General features: G+C 43.8%; 1 protein-coding gene across 3 annotated transcripts in view; it reads left to right on the top strand.

The window, feature by feature from the left end:
* Positions 1–19,976, top strand: part of ERBB4 (erb-b2 receptor tyrosine kinase 4) — a 2,224,949-nt gene that overhangs the window by 1,563,322 nt on the left and 641,651 nt on the right. For all 3 annotated transcript variants that reach the window (XM_085648582.1, XM_085648584.1, XM_085648585.1), the window contains exon 5: positions 14,943–15,008. In XM_085648582.1, coding sequence (XP_085504708.1) covers positions 14,943–15,008 — 66 coding nt within the window. The remainder of the gene's footprint in view (positions 1–14,942; positions 15,009–19,976) is intronic.

Genomic DNA, 19,976 nt, shown 5'->3' on the forward strand with positions numbered 1-19,976 from the left:
GAATGCTGTGGCACGAGTGCTTACAAAACAGTTAGTTTGCGAAGTCTCCAGTACTGGGACCTTTACGCTGGCTACCCATTCGATCTCGGGGAGCCTTGAAGGCCCTAACAGTTGTCGATAAAGCCCTGAGCCTCAGGTGGGCCTCCTTTTTGGCTAATGGATTTTCCTTCTATCAACCATCCTGCATCCTCAGAATAGTAAACCAATTCTTGCTTACCACAACTATGGTCAGAATGGTCTCTTAAGGAGAATATTATTTTTTCGTCAACAGAGGCCAAACTGTGGATCTCTTTCTCTTTGAGTTTCAGGTAGTATAAAATGTCATCAGTTTTAGATGCCTGCATAATATGTTTCTTTTTAATAAGTACGTTCCAGCCTTTTTCCTCAGAGACTGATAAATTACAAATGTGTGTGTTCCTAAAGCACCAAGAAGAATCCACAAATGTGTGCACTACAAATCAATTAAAACGTAACATAAAAAGTGCATTCCATAGACAAAGACCCCACTAGGTCCAGAAAAATGTTGTTATATTTATAATTACTGCACGAAGGGGAGTACCAAAGCTTGAGAATTAGGCTACTTTAAGGGGACAGATTCAGGGAGGCTCCTAGGCCTTCCCAACCTATATTACTGGTATTGGGAGATGGGATATGTACGTTTTAAAAGATTTTCTATCCCACTGCCTTTCTCCTTGTCTTGATGGAGGTATAATGTGGAGGAGTGGCATTAGTCAAGACAGCGTATGCCCCTAGGAAGAGCCATGTCTCATTGAGAAAGAGGATCTCAGAGTCTGATGTTGTACTGCCAAGCGAGTGGTGAGCTGGCAGCAAATCTGAAATCATGTTTGCTATAGGACTGTAGCATTTGCCCTGTGTGTGCCTTACAGGAGCAGAATGGTTGATCTCTAAAGATAATAGCTAGCCGGTGTCAGAGCGAAGAATGGCAAGATTTGCTAAGAGGGGTTCAGAGCAAACTCAACAAATTATTCTGCATGAAGATTAAGGGAAGCTTAAACTTTGTCCAAATATCAGTTGCTTGAGGAATGCTAATTTAGAGTAGCAGAACATTAATAAGTAGAGCAGAGAGTCTGATTGGTGGTGGCAGCAGCCTCCTAGAGCAGGCTGCAGTCCAATCCCCTTTACTGCACATCCACCTTTGCCCGCCTTCTGGTGGTGTTGATTCCAGTTAGGCAGTAGTACGGCGTGATGTCGATGAGACACGGGAGCTTGTGTTTGCATTGGAGGTGACAGCAGGAGGCCCACAAAACTTCAGCCAAGGATAAGCATGCATTTTTGATGGCTGCTGTGTGACCCAACCAGGGCTATCAGTTAGAAGATGGTGACGTCAGAGCATTTCATCCCTTTCAACAGAAAGGTGCCCCAGCTCACAGGGTGGGGGAAGGGGGGGACTTCCAGGTGATGAAGCATGCAGCTTCAGCTCAAGGCAGGATGGGAGTATTTATATTAGGCTTTGTTCCCCAGCCCGGTTTTTATTTTATTGTTATGTAACCTTATTTTATTGGTATGTGTCTGTCATGTGTATGCCTTTGGAACGTGGCTGAGTTATTTCGAAGGGTCCCTTGCACTGATCTGAAATGGGCCCTTTTTTATATTCATAGGGCTCTACCGTCCAGCTTCTAGGATCAGGGGGTTTTCTTCACAGAGTGCTATTCCAGTCACAAATTGTACTCTGAGAGAGCGCACATCTCAGGCAGGCTAGGCGGTATTTTATGTCGGTGTTGTCCAGACCGCCCCAGGTCAGACAGTGTGCAGGCTTCCGGGCTGGCCACAGCAGGCCAGGGGAAATCTGGAAGATGGGCTTTCTCTTTCCCTGAGACAAGCAAACATTGCAGCACAGTGATGTGAGAAGCAGCAAGAGCTGTCCGTCAGGTGGCCATGAGTCTATCTGTTATCCTACTCAGACGCTGAGCTCTGGCAGAACAAACTGGCCAATCGAGTCAGACAGCCTTTCTATTGGTGATGCCCCTAATGCCGCGTGGTCTCAAGTGGACGCCTCAGAGTGCACAGGTTTTGGAGGGTAGTAACAAGGCCAGAGAAACCTCCGAGATTAAGTGTTATTCCAGACAGCTTGACAGATGGGAAGCATACAGCTCTGCATCCTGTCCATGCTGCTAACATTCAACACAGCTTATTTCTCTTTGTCCATAAACAATGAGGTGGAAACACCTAACCTCACTTAACCCAGATTTCTTAACACGCAATGACTGCCCTCTGCCCAAAAGGCACATAATGCCTTAAGAATGCAAGGTATGGATGTGAGAAGGGGCCGGGTCCCCGCTGGCACTCACCCGCTGAGGTCCGCCATATACCAGGGTCTAAGGGTTCCGTGAGAGCCGCCGTCCGACCCCGAAGGTCCATCATGAAGACCCCAGAAACGATAACATTCCCCCCTTGTCCTCTACCTTCGCAGGAACAGGGCGTCCGTACTGAGGGCGTGGTCAGAGGAGGGACTAACCCCGGAAGCATTGGGGACCAGGAAGTGAAAAGGGCCGGGACGCGCAGAATCGAGGAGGAAGCAGACGGAGTTCGGACGGAGTCGGGAAGCAGAAGAGAAGCAGACGAAGGACGAGAGGACGAAGAAAAGGTCGGGACGAAGACCGAAGGCGAAGAGTACCTGGAAGAGGACGAGAATTGGTACGAGGAGTGGTGGTCCCCACCGGAGGAGGCTGGAGAGCGGCCGCAACTCAGGAGAGTTGCGGCGGAGCCCGTGAGTAACCACGAGCAGGGGTGAAAGTGTAACGGGCGGCGGGAGGGGTATAACCCACCTGAAGGGAGGGACTTGAGTCCTGCACTGGGAAGTGTTCTTTAGGTTTGCCCTTTGTTTGGTTTGCCCTCTTTAGGATAGGTGGGGGTTGGGGGTTGGTGGTCACCGGGAGGAGAAACAACGAGGGTTTAGGATTAACGGGCACTTCCATTCAACCTCTCACACCAAACCCCCCCCCTCCGACCCAGACCCCTTCCCCGTTCCTAATACCTCACCAGTAAGCACTGTTCCCCCCCCTTTTCGTTTTGACCGCTTAAAAGAGGGTTTCACATGCAATCACGGTGGTGCGGTGACGGTCGGTTATCCCGTAGCATATCTATAGTAAGTATCTTTTCTCTCTTCTATGAGCTTCCGTGGGACAGCCGTCGGTCCGGGAGAACAATCGGGGGACGAGACTTCCGAAGGCAAACTAGGAGAATCCCAAGAGTACGACCCCTCCGAAGAGGAACCAGGGAAAGCCGAAGAGCCCGAGGGGACAACTGCTAGCTCTATAAGACTGTTGAGTGGTCCTAATCCGGTCCTGTCAAATAAAACACGCCGAGCATCACACTATATACAGCCTCCTCGTCTGATTATCCGGCCTGCCCTCCCACAATGGATAATAGAGAGAAACTATCAACCAGATGGCTTCAAAATGTCTGATTTACAACTATATGATAGAAAGTGTTAAACTGGCCTCATTTTAGGACCACAAACACACCCAGGATGCTGTTTTCCTCTGTACAAAAATACCACCCAGAGTCTGGTGTGGTGTCTATGCATTCTTTTCTGTGGCTGGTTGCATTGGTACCGAGATGCTCTCCACTAGCTAGAAAGATGTTTCCAAGATCCAGCACCACTTCCCTCCTGGGCATTCTTCCTTCAGCCTTATGCTCCAGTGCACCCCTCTCTTTCTAATAGAAGTGCTCTGTCCCTGGAGAACATTGATACACTCTCATCCGATTGGCCATGGTGATACTGAATACCTGCTCCACCACACACACCTTCACATTTATCTTGAATCTGGCAATTGCTGTTTTTAGCTTTTTAATTAACATCTTCCGAACCTGTTTATCCATGCTTCACCATAAAAGCCTATACTGCTGTCCTTTCTTCTTAATTTGCTGTGAATCAGTTTTGATTTTGTCCTAGAGCTCTTTGAGAGACTCCAGCAGGTTCTTAATAATAATAGTCATTATCACTGATTATAGGGATATTTTTCCTACCAGATGGCGCCCTCCCCTGTCCTTGTCAGCTCCAGTGCGTTGCCTTATGTGGCGAGTATGTCTGCGCTGAGGCACTTAAACAGATGGTGGCATGACAAGAAATTTGACAATTATGATGTCAGCGACAACTCTTCAAACACATAACTTCCACTTTATTGGAATCTAATGATTGATGCAGCCGGCAAGGTGGGGGCGGGGGGCAGGGGGTTGGCACGTCAAGCATTGCATCAACATAATGATAAAAATTCCCTATCATATGTATGTGTACCTCTGGACCTAGTCCACATGCAAGGATGGAGGGCCACACCCCGCCCCATTAGAGCCCTGAGGGATATCAAGTCTGTGGAAAAAAGGAGGACTGACCCTTCTCTCCTCATCCATTTGTCAAATATTTATTTATTTACACCTATAGTATTGTATGGGTGTGCTTAACAAAATGTGTGGAATGTTCGAAATGTTAAATAAGTCACAATGAGAAAATAAAACAAGTAACAATTTATGCCAATTTTGGAACAAATGTTTTGGATAGTGTCTACTTTTGCCTTTGAGAGTCCCCTAGACGCCAGTGGCTGCCCTGCTTGCGCCGCAGTGTCAATTTCATGCGCTGAATTTATTGTAGTTCCACGGAGTGCTCAGAAGCTGATCACTTGCTTCAATATGGCTACACCCATACCTCTCCACTTATAATCTCACTTGAAATTAGGGGCACCCTAGCGCTATTTACATTGCGTAGATATATGGAGATAAATTTAAACCATGTAGGAGGAAATATCAAGCACCACTACCATGTTTTAGCTTGGTTCCAGTAGTTAACATTTTACAGAATAATTTAGGCTATCTATTAGCTTCGCAATGTTTAAGGGGGCACTGATGGAATTGTTCTAAACAAATATACTTTGTTCTGCAGATGTGCTTTATATCCATTACATTTTTAGCCCAAGTCACCCAGCCCCGTTTACCTATCCACTCATCCATCAGTCCACATATCACTGAAACTGCTGGTCACGTATATATGTATGCTCTAATTACAAAGAAGTCTGACGCGTTTCTGCATGGGCTGAGGCTTCTTAGAGAAACCGAGAAAGCAACAACAGCTGCAAGTTGGTAGTCCCCATCAAGGTTGTGTGTGACACTCACATGCAGTACACGGTCTCCAGCTTTATCTTTGCTTTCCTAGTACCATTGTGTCCATGTGAAGTTATGAAGGCGCATTTAAAAAGAATTAACCCTCAAGGTTCCTATGTCCATCTGGTCTCCACATGTCCAGCCTGTACTCGAATCAAAGCACACACATTTCCTTAGAATTTAACTTTGCATTCTCAGTACACTTGTTCCCATTGGTCTCTCTTTCGAAATTATTTTATTTAAAGGCTATTTGCAACTGTTGTGCCCATTGCCTTATGGCTCATTGCGCGTCGTCTCAAACTAAAAATTTGCAATCTCACTACTGTTGTTCCCATAGGACTTTGTTTTACACTTTAACCACAGACAGGGCCGGACTGGCCATAGCGGTGCCGGACATTTCCCCGGTGGGCCGTAAGGGTGGGGGCCGGTTTGGACCGGTGGGGGCCGTTTCTGTTTTGCAACAGTGTAACAAAAGCGCAGCAGCAGTGTTCCCGCCAGACCCCCTCCCCCAGGGCCGATCGGACGTAAGGACGAAGGCTGGTTTGCAATCCCAGTCCAGCCTTGACCACAGGGTGTAGATTGAGGCTACAGTCATTCATCACTCACTGCTCAAGGAGTTGGCATATGAATTTAATGAGCAATAGCACCCCAATCCTTTCTCCTTCTTTTAATGTTCACCCTTCAGTAGGGACGTTACAGCTTAACTGGATGGCACAGGGACATCTTATGGATATTAGGAGCCCTGGGCCAAGCATATTTTGGGGCCCCTGTTTGGGACAGCTTTGAGTTTATGATCCAATTTCAGCTTTGTCACCTTGTTTTGACTAGGTCACTGACACCGCACAGGTACACTAGTCCAAATTCTAAATGTGTTTCCATCTAATATTCAGGAACAGTGATATGTGTTTTCAATATTTTAATATAGCAGCAGTGCACTAATATTGTTGCAAATAGTAAAGTTGAAGGAATTTGTTTTATGGATGTGGCATGGTGTTGAAAAACATAAAGACAACAGGTCTCTGCATGATATCTGCAAACGATTCCCACACATCACACCTATTAAAAATAGACTAAAAGAAAGTGAAATTAAAAATAATCTATGTTTAAGAATCATTCAGTGTCATCAGGGCAGGACTGTGAGTAGTACCAAGCTGGATCTATCAGGGGGCTCCCTAAAAGTCTGGGGCCCTGGGCCAGATCCCACTGTGCCAATGCCTTTAAACGTTTCTGGGGTGGCATGTTTACTTTCTGACACATGTTTTCTGGATTTGTGTTTGACTGTTTGTTTTCTCAGTGTGTTTGTCTGTCTTGTGTGCATCTCCGCCTCAGTGGCAGCTCGCACAGGTAAGAGCGGTAGGTGGTGAGGCTGGGTGGGGTGGGGCGTGATGGAATTCAACAGACAGGCTAAGTTAATAAATAAATAAAACAACTTAATTTGCGTTCGCTAATGCGGCGAGCGCAAAGTAAGTGAGAGACACAGGCTGTGATACCACACTCATTTGTTTATTAGGGTGGAGCTTAACCAGAAATATTTCTCTCATTCCAAGGATCTGGGGTTGTGCAATGTCACCTCCAAGAGGTGGTTCTGCATAGCTCCAAACCACAGGTTTTAAAGAACAAAATGAAACTGTACATGGTCTATCAGCATACAACACTTCGCATTGGTTTTTTTGAGGGGGTGAGCATTTCACTTAGAACTAGAATATTGTTAGAGAGTTTGAGACAGAAATTACAACCCTCAGCTCTCTAGCAGAACAATGTGTGTGCAAAGTGTGATGGACAGGCCTTAAGCACATTCAATTAAATCACCACAGTCCTAGCCACTTAGTGATTGGCTGTATTGCAGGCCCATGCGGTCAATCATACTAGTAGTGTGCATATAGGGATGGTTAATCCAACCAGTAAATATGCAAAGCAGGAATACATTTAGAAGCTAAAACAATATGGTCTGAAGACTGAAATGTGCCAGTACGTTACGTCATGATAAAAAGAGATACAAAATGCTAACAATCACAATGCAAAGAAAACAGTTGTCATAATAAGAAGTTCTATGAAGAAACTTTCCTTTTCTAATCTAAGCATAGGTTAGGATCAAGGCTCTCTAAAGGGGATTTCTAAAGGGGAGCATAGAAAGTGTCAGCATAAGATTAAACTTCACTAGAAGTTCGAGAGAAATAGGAAGTGTTTTCAGCATGAAGTTTCATACTCAAAGAAGCTCAGCAGAGAGTGGTATGTTCCCTCTCCAAGTAAGGGGAATATCTGCCCAATTAACTATGAAACACCAATTAAAAGTACAGTCAGCAGTTTCTAGAACTTCCCTTTCTCTCTCCCACCACTGAGAGCCAATCCAGTAACCACATTTAAGGGCAGTCGACATACTCCCTAAGTTCCCATCACCGCATAATTAAGTACGCAGCTGTTAACCTTGAGTGTTTCATCCACCTGGTACACTGTGGACATGAGGCCTTTTCTCATTATCCTTGCTCCGCTTTCTCTGCCAACTTTCTTCTCCCAGGTCTCACTAGCAATACTCTAATACATAGCAATGAGACTTTTCTCTAACTAACGAGAAGCACGATAACGCACCTACACAAGAAATACACAGCATACTGGCAGCATTAATGCAAGGATTTTCAATCAAGGCCTGATGTCAAGCTAAGTTAACTCGAGAATCGAAATGGATGCATGTTACAGTATTGTGAATCAGTGGCAGTAAATGATCATTAGTAAATGTGAATATGTGATGAATATGTTTACATCAGTCTAGTGATCAACCTAATACACTTAAGTGTGAAATCTCAGTGGTTACAATGGTTACATAATATGAATTCATGTAAATGTATCACACATGTTAATGAAGTTAAAACATACCTTGAATATAAATGATGTATATGAGCATTAAATGTATATATGTGACGTATAAAGGATGGAGCCTAAATTAGGCTGCTCCAGTGGACCTCCTTATCATGATAGAAGGATGGTGCCCACCACTGGTATAATGTTGGTCCTGGTAGAATGGTTGCAATTACTTGGCATATTGTGGCCCTCCTTGAAAATATTGAGATTACTCATAGTATAATAGTGGCCATGGTACAACCGTCACAATTTACAGCATATTATGAGCAACCTTGACAAGACTGTGACCCCTCCTGGTATTATGCAGGCTGTCTTTTGCATTTTGTGGAAATCCTTGACATTAGGTGGCCTACCTCTACCACAATCATTGCCTTTTTTATCAAAATGACATCTCTTGGTATTTTGTGGGAATTTTGCCATGATGCTGCCTACCCTGCCATCATGGTGAAATTCCGGTCAAATGATTGGCAACTCAAAACATCAACGGTGCTACATAGGCATGCATAACAGAAGTCGACAATATGTGTCTGCGAGTACTTCATGAAAATGACATGCTGAGGATTGGACACCACATAGTGGCCTATTCATCATCAAAAACGTAAAGCATGGACAGAGATACAAAGCTCTGACAAGAATATTTTTATGTTTGTTTGGAATTCACCAGGGGTGGGCAGAATGTTTTATCTTACCCATGGAATTTGCAGAATTTGGCAACTCTGTATTACTCTTGTAACACGGAGTTCCGGCCAAATTCGGCTAATCGCCGTGTGGAAGAGTTATTTCTCCGTGAGGCTCCAGAAATGTGAGCTGGAGAGCATGATATAATGTCCCGTAGTGTGATTTTCTACTGCGAGCAGTCATGGTCAGAATGCAGCATCTCGAGTAGTTTGTTGCGGCTCGAGCAGATTTTCTACTCGAGCAGCAGCGAAAGCAACTTGAATGGAAGCAAGCTCGTGAGCACTGCATGGTGCCGTTCACGCTGATTTTTCTAGCGCTGCTTGCACTACCAGTGCTAAATTGCAGGGCGATGTGCATATTTTCCACTCGTTGGTGGAACTCCACGGTATCTAGCGGAGTTTTTATGTAACTCCATGGAAGTCAGCGGAGAGAAACTCTGTGAATTCCGCCCACCCCTAGTATTCTCCAGCATTCCCACTAGTACTCCAGGATATCGGCATCAGATTATGGTGTCTAGCTGTTTTGCTGGGAATGCTATATGAATGTCTCAGCAAGCTCTGATTCCCTCTGTGCAGACTTCTACATAGTGAACAATGGCTGCTCCTGTACAAATGCATTTTTCTTTTCTTTGTGGTTAAACATTTTAACATGTGGAGAATGCTTGTTCATTGGACCCCCAGAAAATCTGGGTGTGTTCAATAGATCATCCCCAGATATTCTGCCCATTCTGGAAGAGTTGAAGGGGCCTGAGAGATGATTAGGAATGTCATATTTAAGGGAATTCCCAAATTTCCAAGGTAAACCATTCCACTTCAACACCCATGAGTGGGATTTACAACTGCAGATTTCTCTGTACTTGTGATGGAGGAATCCACACTAGTGTTCCTTCCTCTCTAGGAACTAGCTGTAAGCGATGCCTTGTGTGGCAACATTTCATCATTTATATTGTTAAAGATTGTCATGACATTATCGCGATTTCCATCTCAGCCTGTAAGATTGATGTAATATGTCACTTTAAGAGCTTTGAAGGTTTCGGTAACATAAGTGGGAGCAGAATAACTGCATGAGCCTATAGAATCTGCCCAGCGCATGAACTTAAACATAGAATACTTTTGTCCATTTTTTAGAACAATTGTGATGAAGAATACACCTTCATGCAACATGTTTCCACAGATTGTTTGAGGCATACGAACCACCAACTCCCTTACAGAGGGTGAGGCTTGCTTAACATGCCATGTAGTATTGGAATTTTTAATTGCATCCTTCCAGTAGTAGTGTAAGAAAAAAGGAACAAATTCAATTAACTGTAAAATCACCTGTATAAAGGCACACAGGAGCAATGGTACTGAAAGCAGCTAGGCAGAGTTCAGGATTATGTAGGCTCTGTACGTCACGAACAGGTGGGGCATTGGGAAACCCTTTTGGACTAGCTGTCTTCATCTCCTGTCACTTTCTACAATTCTGTGAGTAATCCCTCATTGCTTCAACTCCGGGTATTTTACTCCACATAGATAAATATATAACTAGAAAAGAGATGGCTGTGTGGAGAGATGCACGGATTGATGGACGCATAATTAATGCCCGTGAAATTCAGGCTTCTGTCCTCTTATGTTTTATGCCTCATGCAAAGCAAATCACTTCTCAGTTGGAAAACGTAGCCTAATGACGCCAACCATTCAATCATGGGCCTCTATTTGGAGAAATCACTACCAGCTGCGGGTAGAAGATGTCCGCCTTCCTGCTCATCCAATCCTTCCCCTCTTTGGAATGATGAACTGTGAATAACACAGAACTGCGCTCATTGGCCTCTTTGTGTACTCTGTATGGCCATGCCATTTAGCAAGCAATTCAGTGCCTGCAGTCAGTGGCAGCTGCTGCTACTTGAAGCTTTAGGGCCATAAATGCCACTTCAGAATATCGCTGAGAAAGCCTGCAAGGTAAAGTATCTCTACTTGCTCCAGTGATGCCACCCCCACTCCCTGGTCAGAGATTGTTTATCTTTTAAAGGGAGACAAATATGCATTTTGTAGCACTTTTTATCATTTATATGTACTAAAAAGCCTCTCTTTTCTAGAAAAACAAGACACACTTCTAGTAAGAATGCAGCCCAATCACTGCCAGTCGCTCAGGAAAAAGTCGTAGTAGATGCCCACATGTGTGCCTATCACTCAGTCGTATCCTGTACCTGCCCAGATGGGCTCCCCCTTCCCTTGGTAGTGATCAGCTCCTGCTAAGATTTTCCACCAACCCCATATTTATCTCAAGAGCATACCCACCTGTAACTTAACAGTCCTCAGGGGCTGCTCGGATTGACCAGCTATCAGTGGCGATCGCTCTGAATGAGAAAGGGACCTTAGTGAATTACCTACACAGATTTGGTATCATTTTGTTCTGGTGATCACATCCACACATGTGCAGACATGACAGCATTTCCTTTGCAGACTCGTGTGTCATGACTTGTCCTCGATGAGGGTCACATGGTGTTGGAAACTGGCCCTCTCTGAAGGGTCACCTCAAACATTTTGCCATCCTCCTCTTTTTCTGACCTTGTTTCTGTTGGCTTTGGGACTCTGTGCACTTTACCACTGCTAACCAGCGCTAAAATGCTTGTGATCTCCTCCTAAAACGTGGTAACATTGCCTTAGCCACAATTGGCATATTTAATTTACTTAGAAGTCCCTACTACAGTGCACTACATGTGTACAGGACCTGGAAATTAAATGCTATAAGGGGGTCTGCAGCACTGATGGTGCCACCCAGTTAAGTCCTTTAAAACATGTCTCCGGTCTGCCACTGCAGAGCCTGTGTGTGCAGTTTACACTGCCATGTCGACCTGGCCTTTAAAACCCCTTGCCAAGACCTAAACTTCCCTTTTATTACATAAGTCACCCGTAAGGTTAGCCCCAGGTAGCCCATAGGGAAGTGTCTTGTAGTTCCCACTAATCCGTAGGATCTGTGCATTTGTTGGACAACATAAACTTTGGGTGAGGTGCCCAGACTGATTCCAAGCACCCCTGCAGGATATGTTGGCTTAGAGTCCAGCTAGCTCACAGTGCCATCATAAGCCCCCCTAACCCTACCAGGGAGCGAATGGTTTCTGGCAACCCCTGAACATGACAACCCAACCCTCATGGATCGTGGTAACAGATTAGAACCTCTCACTCAGTCACTCATGCTTACTTATGCTCAAAAAAGTATACAGAGAATACACAGTGGGACATTTTCAATAAGTTTATTGAACCAACGTTATTTTTGTATAGAATACATATGCTGCACTAATCAGTAGACAGAAGCAGATGTAAGTGATTACAAGCACCAAACGAGTAAATAGTAAATACAGTTCTAACATGGTGCTAAAACAGTGTGTATATGCAGGCATATAAAACAAGGTAGTAGTCGGGAGTACTCCTTATGTGCAAACCCTACTCTGTGTGTACCCAGAGTGTGTGTAGGTGTGAAGCCAAGAATTCCCCCATGAGATGATCTTACCTCATTACCAGGCGGGAGAGAATGTGGGACCCCGTCTTGATCACAAACTGGACACCCCTCACAAGATGTCAGACTGCAGCGTGGTGAAATTTCAGCATACAGGGACCCTCGGTGTCAGCTGAAGTGCTAATTCTCTGAGATGCTGATTATTTATAATAAAAAGCATCCTTGGATGTACGTATAGATTAGCAATGTTATGGCTATATAGATACCCCTGTCGCCTCGTGGATGAAGATAGAATGACATTTGGGCGTAGAGGCCTTGTACTTGCTGTTTGAGTCATTGTGATAATGTTATGCGAAGGCAGAAGTAGTTTCAGAGAAACTAATCCAACATTGTCACACATGCAAATATGTGCAAAAGTTTTCAGCAGAAATTTTATTGTGAAAAAGAGGACAATGTAAGAAATTAGCATCTTCGCTACATGGGCCTAACCCAGGCACATAACAGCAGAGTGCTGTGTAAATAAAAAGTAGGGCATGTACTTTTAAGTTTAACATGTCCCGGTAGTGAAAAACCTTTACATTTGTTTTTCACTACTGTGAGTCCTACCCTTCTCATAGGTTAACTTTGGGGATTCCTTTTTACATCTAATAAGTGTAATTCCCAATTGGAAGGAGACAGAGCCGTTATTTTTAGTACCTATGGAATTGTAAGTATAAATCCCCTTTAATGATAAAGTTGAATTTATCTTTACAATTTTAAAAATACCTTTGTTTAGAAAGATGTCATTTTTCTGCTCCTAGTCCTGTGTGCCTGCTGGCTGTCTCCAATAAACGTCTGTGGTGGGTGACAGCTGGGCCTTGTTCATTCCCTCTAGATGGCCACACACAAAGGAAGCTTAGATGTGACTGATGGGCCATCCACGTCCTAATGGGCCATCCTGGACAGGATAGGAGGGAGGAGCAGGCACAGCCTCACACTTACACCTGAATAGGCTGTTTTGTTTCGTCTCCCCACACAAAGGGTTGCCTAACCCATTATAGTGAGTCTGAAGCCAGGGCAGGAAGGGAGGACTTCTGTGCACTTCAAAGACCCTCTTTGAAGTCTCCTGCACTTCAAAGGCACCACTGGGTATAAGAAATAGACTTCTGACCCTACCAACTCAATACACTACTGGACCTGTGAAGAACTCTGCCAGGAGGAAGGACTGCTGTGCTGCTAAAATGACTGCCACTCTGCTGGAATGCTGCTCTGGAAGAACAGCTTTTTTTCTGTGCTGCCTGCTACCCTCTGCCCTGACTGAGGAAGAACTTTACCCATCTCACTTGAACCCAGAGTAACTTCAAGGGCTTGCTGGCTTGCACCCTGTTTTGAGTCTCAGGGACATGAAAGACCTACAATTATCCTGCAACAGCACATGGACTTTGCTTGCTGCAAGTCTTGCCCTGCAAATTAGTGCAAATCCAGTCCTCGGTCTTTGGAAGTGGGTATAAAGTGATACTACAACCAGAACCCATGCATCAACACCGTTGCGCCAATTGGAACCGGCACATCTCCCTCAATGCCAATGTATTGTGTCTGCCGGGAGGACCATGGACACTGCATCACTGACTACACAGTGAATAGTCTCCAGTTTTCAGCACATCTTCGACATTGCATGGTTCAGTGCCGAGGCATCGCCTTCAATCCTGTGCTTCAACGATGCATTGCCTTTTGCTTAGTGCATCACGGCTCCGTCGATAACGCATCTAAGCTACTGTTCAGTGGGCCAAGACTCGTCCCTGTATCCGACCCCACGCTCCATCGGGATCAGCCTGAACTTTTGGATTTGCCTCTGTCTGACAGTCCCGGTTGGCGCTTTAAGATTTTAAGCACTAGAATTTCATTAAATTTTAATAAAAATTCACAACTCTGGTTATACTTGTTGTATTTTTGTTGTTTTTGTCTTGTTTTGTTCATAAAAATGTAATCTGTTTTTCCAATCTGCTGTAGTGTCTTTGTGTGGTGTTTTCACTGTGTTACTGTTGGAAGTATTGGACAAATAATTTACACATTGTCTCTTAAATTAAGCCTGACTGCTCTGTGCCAAGGATTGTGATTCCTGCTTTGACAGGGTGCATACCTCTGCCAACCAGAAACCCAATTTGTGACACATGTCTGTAAAATTGGGAATTGCTGATTGCTAATGACTGAGGATTGCCCTACTGTATTTATTTATATATAACGCTTACTACCCCGACGAGGCGTTGAAGTATTGCTAACATTAAAGTATATAAAAAAAAGTGATGCACAGAATCCTTGAGTTCCTTTCAGTCACTGGTAATTACTTGATGCCGCATCCCATTACATCATTATTTTTCACACCATACCACTTCAATTTGGGCCCATCATTCTCAAACCTGCTCTGATGGGAACAATCTGGCCTGAACTGCCTGGTCATGTCTTCCCGAACAGCAACACAATCAACCTAGGATATGTTTTGCCCTAGTTAGGGCTCATCAGTCAGTTATAGCTTGGTTACAGTGACAGAGTGTGAACCGGACCCACATCTGAGCGTACCCATGCCATTTAGGGTGACACACTAAAGTAAACAAAAAAGTGATGGATGGAATGCTTGAATTAATCTCAGCCACTGGTAATTACTATGGGCCTCATCCCAGTCCATTGATATTTTGCACACCATGCCCCTTCAATTTGGACCCAGCCATCAGATACTGATGATTATCATGGTGGCATAAAAGTGCAATTGACAGAATGTTAAAAATTTTAGGATGACGGTGTGCCTCTGTTTCACTGATGATGGGTCTTTTTAGCTTGTATAAGAAACTAAATTTCTTGTTTGTTCTTCGCTTCTTTCGTAGGTGGAAAGTGCCACAAGTCATGCACTGGACGGTGTTGGGGTCCCACAGAACACCACTGTCAAAGCTGTAAGTATGCTTAGATTGATAGAGCACCGCCTCCATATTGTCATTTACATACTGTAAACTCATGACATTCAATTTTCTTGTACAGTTTTTCATCCGCTGTCCTGAGCCTACCTTATTACTCCTCAATAATCTCACTGAACCAGGCCACTGCCTGTCCACCATGTACTCTGCATAATAAACTAGCCATTTACTTAACTATGTGAACAAGCAGGCAATCCCCTTGTTAATATGTCATATCTCTTCTGCACAATCCTATCGTCAATACTTTTACCTTTCTTAACATAAACTCATTGGTTGCATTCATACCATTGATTAGTATTATAAAAGTATTATTCATAATAGCACCTCAGCATGTTCTGTAATGTCACATGTTTTCCTGTGTTTTCTTTAATGTGCCATTTGCCTACACTCGTCCCCTTTGGGACAAGGACCCATCAGCCAAACTATGAATCGGGGCAGAAGCCCAGAACTTGAAATCATAATTTGTAGCACACTGATCCAGAGAGAACTGAGATTGGCAGCCGTGGTCTGTCCCCTCATATAATGTGCTTACAATTGGAAGCATCGTTCTACCATTGTTGGTTGTCAATCACCCCTATTTTTCCTCAGTAGTTAGAAATCCTCTGGGTGATTGGCCAAGCGCTCATTTCAGGAGAATATCCAGACGGGTCAGTCAAACAAAAGGGCATGCTGTTTGCCACAGGATGTGTTTTGATCAGATCTTCAGTCTTTGGGACCCTTTTTAAAGCACCTTAAAAGCAAATCAACTCCTTGATTGAATAACCTCACACCTCTTGGTTTAGACAAGAGGTACCGAACCATCAAGCCAATGTTTTTCTCCTGTGTACTTACTGCTGGTGCAAGTAGATTGGATGTTGCGTCAGAACTGCCTTCACTATGTTCTCCATGGAGTAAGTAGCACAGTGTTCTGAATGACCTTCATTTTTGGGTAAGAACTGTGCACTGTACAAATACACCTTAGGTTATTTATGTTGTCTGCACAGCAGAAATACCATTGAGAAACTACTTACCAAATACTGAAGAACAGAACGGTCTTTAGGGGAGTGCAAAGTGTTTTTTGGCAGCAACATTTTCCAAAGTTCTTGACTTTCTCCATTCACGAAGGTCTGAAGAGTTTCTATTTTAATCTCAAGCACTACAAACATTTTCAAAGTAAAAAACACAAGACAATTAAGTTCAATTAAGTTCCCAAACCAATTTTTTAAAAATAGAGATCAGTTTAATGAATAACAAAACACCCAGATCATCAAAGTAGTCTATGGGGAACTGGAGATATACATGTTTAAAGTTTTAAGGCACAATGGGCCATATGTAGGTAAAACATGTTTTGCGATTCTTAAATTGCAATTTTTAGAGAATCGCAATTAGAGAATCGCCAAACGCAATGTAGGTAGGATTAGCAAAATATTTTGCGAATCCCACATATTCCTTATTTGCGAATCGCAATTTGAGATTCGCAAATAAGGAATACCTTGCCATTCATTCCTATGGGCTAGAAGGCCCATATGAATTAATAGGAAGACATTCTCAATTTGCGATTCTCAATCAGCATTTGCAATTGCAATTTGACTTCCTACATATGGCCCAATGTGCCTAGAAAAAGTCATGCACTATAGATAAGCTACAGTTTACAGTGTACCGGGACCTAGGCACAGCTTCAGGCCAACTGCAATGGTGTAGAAGTTGGATATATAAAAAGCAGGTTCTCCCAGTGAAAGGTACCTTCTGACAGGATGCCAACTGCTGGGAAAGCTTCTTCTGGTTAGTCCTGCAGTCCCTACCGCCTCAGGACAGGCTTGTGGGCACCAAGTCTCTCTCCAGTCAAGTCAATCTCCTGCAGGGTCTAGTTCTCATTAGTCAGGTGGCCTCTCCTGAAATCAGAAGTCCTTCTGCTTTTTGTGTTCCTAAATCAAGTAAACAGGAGGGCAACCACTTAACCCTTGGAGAGCAGTTTCACTCCTTTGGTGCCAACAGTACTCAGGAGTCCTTGAGTCCTTTTCTTCCAGCAGGTGTCAGAGTCAGGATTCTTCTAGCAGCAGAGCCTTCTTTTTCAGGTGGAGTCTTCACAGATCCAGGAATATTCTGATGAGGAGGTGGTGGAGGTGTGAGATTTATCCTGTTCAATAACCAGTGATTGAAAAGATTATACGGCTCAATCCTAACAATATTCTCGTAGTCCTCCACCTCCTCCAAGGCACATCCTCTTGTGTTAAAATTACTCAGAAGTTCTGTTTTAAGACTCAGCTGCCACCAGGCAGGCCTGTTTTCGGCTTCTTGGTCCTTTCCCCACCTGACTGGGTCAAAACATGTTTTCCCTCCTACTCTGGCTGCAGCCTAACGGTCTGGGAGGGTTCTGGGGATAAATGGTAGAATTCCCACCCTGGTATGTCCAAGACAAAAGAGGTCGTACTAAACTTGCCCTTTGTTATAGCAACTGTTCCAGTACACTCCCAGGTGCTTGGTCTCCTCTTAAGAGCTCAGAAGTTCCACCATTGTCCTTGTCTGGGCCAAGAGGAAAGCCATTGTCCTCTGACCCAAAGCCCTTTCTTAAGTAGAGGTGGTAAATGAAGGTTTTAATCCTACTTAGGCATAAAAAGCCTGGACATAGTGAAATAGTTTTTAGTGTTATTTCCTTGTGGGAGCACACTAACCCAGTATATATTGTGCCATATTTTTTTAAATAGCTTTGTGGGCTTAAAAGAAGGCCTGTGTGGAATTTTGCAGGAGTAATCAGAGTAATTCTGGTAATTCCGCGTTACTCTTTGATGCAGAATTATTGATAATTATGCATTTACTCCCACTCTCAAAATATCCTAATGCAAGAGCACATTCTCTTCATGTTTTGCAACCTTTAGCTCTATTTCTTAGTGTCAAAATGTATCCTCACATCCATTTGGGGTGCAAGGAGCATTTTTGAGCTAAGAAATTATGCTAAAGGCAGAGTTATTCTTCTCGCTTCACTCAGCATAATCATGCAGAATTTTTGGGGAAGTCCACGTGATTACACTACACGGAAGTGCACTAGTAACACCCTCCCCTACTTAAAAGACACACTTTTGGGGTGACTTATGAATAAAACAAAAAAGGCTTTTCCTACTTGACAAATACATTTTTACCTGCCATGTATCACCGAGGTGCACTGAAACTGCATCCTAGCCAGAGCACAGTGGTACTCCTCACTGTGACATATATTTGTCATATATGTGGCTGGTGTAAATACACACTGCAGCCCGCTTATGACATGTAACCTTCAATGCCATAGATGCACATAAGGCACCTTTTATAGTGGACGTATAAGCTAGTTAAATCAGCCAAATAGGAGTTCCAAATCACAGACCATGTTTTAGAGGGCGAGTGCCGGAACTTTGCAACTATTTAGCTGTGGTAAAGTGCACAGACTTCTTAAGCCTGCAGATTCACACACACAAAGAAAATGAGTGACCACAACACAAATGGAGTAATTTCTTACATGCATTTATTTGTGGTTTCTGGTTTTGTACGTGCTATGAAGGAGAGGCCTTGATCACACATACCCGTTTGTTTTTGTGCTTGTACTGGGAGGTAAGCCTAGGGTTATGGTGCAGTTTAATAGCCCATTTTACAACATGTTACATTAAGATGCATTTAAATTTAGATGCTGCACCTAAGGAAACAGTTACTAAGCAGTAGATTTGCAAGTGAGCAGGAAGGCTTGGATAAGACTAAAGAGTAAGGATGTAGGATGGAGCAATCTGGGGTCACTGAGATGTCCCTGTGTTATATTTATAGTACACATGACAGCACCCACATGACAATGGGAAGCAGTAAATGTGACAGAAGCAGGTTCTTAAGACTATTCTCTCTATTCCCAAATTTGATTTCTCAGTTGTTGTAGGTAATTTTTTTAACAGCATGCCACCTCTCGTGGTTTCACCCCACATCGTTGGACCCTCCCCGTTCCCTCCAAAATCTTTCCGACTTTTGTGTTGAGTTACTTGGTCATCACTACCATAGGTAACAGGTATCTTGAAAGAAGCACTGGTCCTTGAGGCTGCTCCCACACTGGATTGCAGCTCATTTAGAAGCAAGACCTGTTGTCAGGTTGCAAGCTCTTAAGAGCAGGAGACGGTTCATGGCTTCGCCCATGTACATCAAGATTAGGGCGGGAAGCATCCCATGTCCAAGTGCCCCTGTGTTTGATTACTGTCTCCTATGTGACCGCAAGGCTGGGTGTCTCTCCTTTAAGAAATCATTTGGAGCCATGAAAGAACCAATCAGGCTCTGCGGGTAAGAGGGGAAGTCTGGAGGCGGGATAATGCTGACTCAGCGGCACTGTGCAGATCAATCAACGCAATCTAGCACCTGCGCCGAGAGCCAGTTCCTTTAATTAAAGGCCTTGTATTTCACTAATAACTTTACATGTACATAAGGCCTGCCTATTGATTTCAGTTATTTTTCATTTTTCCTCATCTTTTAGATTTATGGTTTCTTGACATAATGCAAAATTAAAGGAAACAAAAAAAGCAGCTGATTAATGATTATGCAGGGCAGTTTGACCTGCTACCCTTTCATTGTGGTATTTTGTTCTGTGTTGCTGGCCTTCCCTGCACATACTGGTGCCCATTGGTTTAAATATGAGTTGACGTCCTCAGTATGCAACCTGATTGCCCAACATGAAATAAAACCAAAAATAGCTGTACATGGCGCTTTTGAAGAGAGCCACTATGTGCATAAATGAAGCACCACAGGGAATTGTGACTTGCAAAATGCACGTTATGTTAACGAAAGATGACAGCACATCACTGGTTCTTTGAGAGAGACCGATTGACAACCAAGTGTGCTACTGTAAGATCTTTGCAAGAGACCTATTAACGAAAGATGCTGTGTTGCGTCTAGGTAGCTATGAATGGTCACGTTCCACAATACTAAGGAATACAGATTGAGCCTACAGTAACTACAAAGTAATTT

The sequence above is a fragment of the Triturus cristatus genome, chromosome 3_2 (assembly GCF_964204655.1).
Source record: "Triturus cristatus chromosome 3_2, aTriCri1.1, whole genome shotgun sequence".
Classification (NCBI taxonomy): Eukaryota; Metazoa; Chordata; class Amphibia; order Caudata; family Salamandridae; genus Triturus; species Triturus cristatus.